Below are 2,730 nucleotides of genomic sequence, written 5' to 3' on the forward strand. Positions count from 1 at the left end.
GATGGATGGATGGATGGATGGATGGATGGATGGATGGATGGATGGATGGATGGATGGATGGATGGATGGATGGAAGGAAAGGTGCATGGACATGCTGACAGATGGATGTACCGATGAATGGATAGACATAGATACAACATTCAACAAAGTGTGGTTATAATAATAACAAAATAATAAAATAATAATAAATCACTTTCATTCCATTTTTATGCTCACCATGATATTGAAGTAGCTTAATTCAATTCTTGCGTAGAAACCCTTGATCAAAACTTGTAATATTTTGGAATTTTATTTGTCTCTGACGAGATTATGTGAAAATTTGATGTCATTATATCAGGAAAATATAATGTTTTGTGATATTAATATCAACAAAGAAGTCACTGAAAACTTAGATGAGTAGGGATAACATTACTAAGCACAGCATATTTTGATTGTAACTGGATAAGAAAACTGATGCATTAGCAGCCCCATAATTACACACAGTGACAGTCACTGTATTTTTCAGATATTAAATACCTTATTTGATCCTTCAGAAGGGTCCTTGAACCAGCATCCATTTGGATCTCCAGATTTCTTCACAATCTTAAGAGACTTGATTTGACTCAGAGCCGTGCTGCAGTCTAGATATATTGCATAAGACCAAGAAAAAAATAGTCTTACAAAACAAAATCACTGAAAATTTGCATTAATCTCTGTTCCTCTTGCATCATTTTCCAGCATTCCTCTACGCAAATGCTACCTACCATTCTCCACATTTATCTTGGCCTTCTTCTTCAGCTGCTCCAGTTCTACGGCTTTTACCTGCTGCTCTAGCAGTGCTTCCTCCATCTCAATGTTAGACTGAGTGGGAATTTTGTTCTCCAGATATTCCAGCTCCCTCTCCACCCGGTCAACACGCACAGAGACACTGTCCACCTGGCTCTTTACTTCTGATCTAAGAAGGGGAAAAAAAACATATTTATGAGTCAGAAGAACCAATTTTGTCATTTGAATCATGTCTTGTTCTCAGATAATTCAGGGAGGATTACCTCAAGCTGCTCAGAGTGGACAGATAGCCTCTGACTTCAGAGGAGAGGTCATAGGTTTTCTGGGTGGCACTCACTGTGTTTTGCTCACACAGACTGAGACGCTCCTGGTTTTATTCATAGCAGGAAGGAATAGAATGAATACAAATAAAGCTGTTGTTAGTATATGTACAGCAACATTTTAAATGAACATAAGAGATAATTACATAAAATGCAGTCTCTTTAGTTAGAAGAGAGAACAAATTTTAATCACTAAGAAGTACTTTAGTTGTTTAATTATTTAACCTTGCTGATCCAAACAACCAGTAAAAAAACTGAACATAGTTTTAGAATCACTTCTAAACTTTATTTTATTGTCTTTTAAGAAGCAAGAAGACTGAGCATGTATTTTAGCACATCTAGTAAGGTATACTGGGCTTTTCCACGCATTAAAAACAGATAAATATTCTGTGTTGACTCATCCAGATGCCTACACTAGGAGGTCCTAATAAAAAACAGTCAGATAGCTGAAAGGGTGCCAAAACATTGCAGCCAGATGATCTGGCAGTAGCAAAATCCAAAGAAAACACAAACTCTTTGAAAACAAGGTGATAAAGAAGAAAAATGCCCGGTGTGGAATAAGTATTAAAGGTGGCTGGTTGTTGAGGAAAAGTAATGCAGAAATGAACTCACCTCCATCTGAACAAGCCTTCTCTCTAGATACTGGATTATGAAGGCATCTTGGGAGGAACCCTGGCTCTGGACGGATCCCAAAGTCAGGCACAGAGATAAAAGCAACAGCAGAACCATCCTCGTTGGTACTATTTCCCCGTGTCTCGATTCCCAAAACGTTAGTGAAAAAAACCTGAAACTGCTGTGACGTCTTCAGAGGTTTTGCACTGAAATGAGTTGTAATAACAACAAAATCCTCCCTTAAACTTCTATCAGGCTCCAACAAGAATGAGCTGGCAAAATCCTAAAAGAAAAGCAGCTTCAGACACACTTTATAACATTCATCCTGTACTAAGAGCAGTTCTTGCTTCCTTGCTTGACTGCTTTTCCGTTCTTCTTGCTGCTGTCAGTCTTTCAGCTCATGAACTTTCTGCCTGTGCTCAGTTGCTGGATCAAACTTTTCTTTGCCCACAGTCCCTCCCAATCTCCCACTCTCCCAGTCTTTCTGCATGCCTCCCTTTCATTCTCCTCCTCTCCGGATTTTGTACATTTGTGGTATGAAAGAGGATGCCAGTAGAGGAGGGGGAAAAGACAGAGAGTGAGCTAGAAATAAGCAAAACCTTCGGATCCATTTAGAGTTTTTTGGAGCTGGAATACTCCCCGGTTGGCTTATGGCCTCAGTTCCACGCAGATGTGGAAATACAAGAGGTGTCAGCTAGACAATAAATTACATTTGCATATGTAAATAAAAAAAAAATTAAAAAAAGATGTGCCAATATGTGTAGACTTTTTTTTTCTCCTATTGATGTTAAAACATGCTAACGTGAATTTTATTTCACTTCCCATCTATTTTTCTGCACATCTGACAAGAACAATTATTACAGCAATATTTGTTGTTTCAAAACTTTTAAAGGGTGTGAACTGATTCTTAAAATCCAAATCAGATTGTGAACGTTTAAAGGAGTGGACACTGTTGGCAGGATTGTTTTGAGCCTGAAGATATTCTCTCTGAATTAGATCCAAAAGTTGTCACTACCTTTGTAGAGAATCATTA

At 38.1% G+C, this 2,730-nt stretch overlaps 1 protein-coding gene across 1 annotated transcript in view; it reads right to left on the reverse strand.

Annotated features, from left to right (window-relative positions):
• olfml1 (olfactomedin-like 1) overlaps positions 1–2,145 on the reverse strand; it is a 5,677-nt gene extending 3,532 nt beyond the window's left edge. The window contains exons 1-4 of the mRNA XM_007558579.2: positions 1,698–2,145; positions 1,029–1,132; positions 744–934; positions 517–620 (exon numbers count right to left, since the gene is read on the reverse strand). Of these exons, the coding sequence (XP_007558641.1) occupies positions 517–620; positions 744–934; positions 1,029–1,132; positions 1,698–1,814 (516 nt within the window). The 5' untranslated portion in view covers positions 1,815–2,145. The remainder of the gene's footprint in view (positions 1–516; positions 621–743; positions 935–1,028; positions 1,133–1,697) is intronic.
• Between the last annotated feature and the right edge of the window lie 585 nt (positions 2,146–2,730).

Source organism: Poecilia formosa, unplaced genomic scaffold (genome assembly GCF_000485575.1).
Source record: "Poecilia formosa unplaced genomic scaffold, Poecilia_formosa-5.1.2 Scaffold97, whole genome shotgun sequence".
Classification (NCBI taxonomy): domain Eukaryota; kingdom Metazoa; phylum Chordata; class Actinopteri; order Cyprinodontiformes; family Poeciliidae; genus Poecilia; species Poecilia formosa.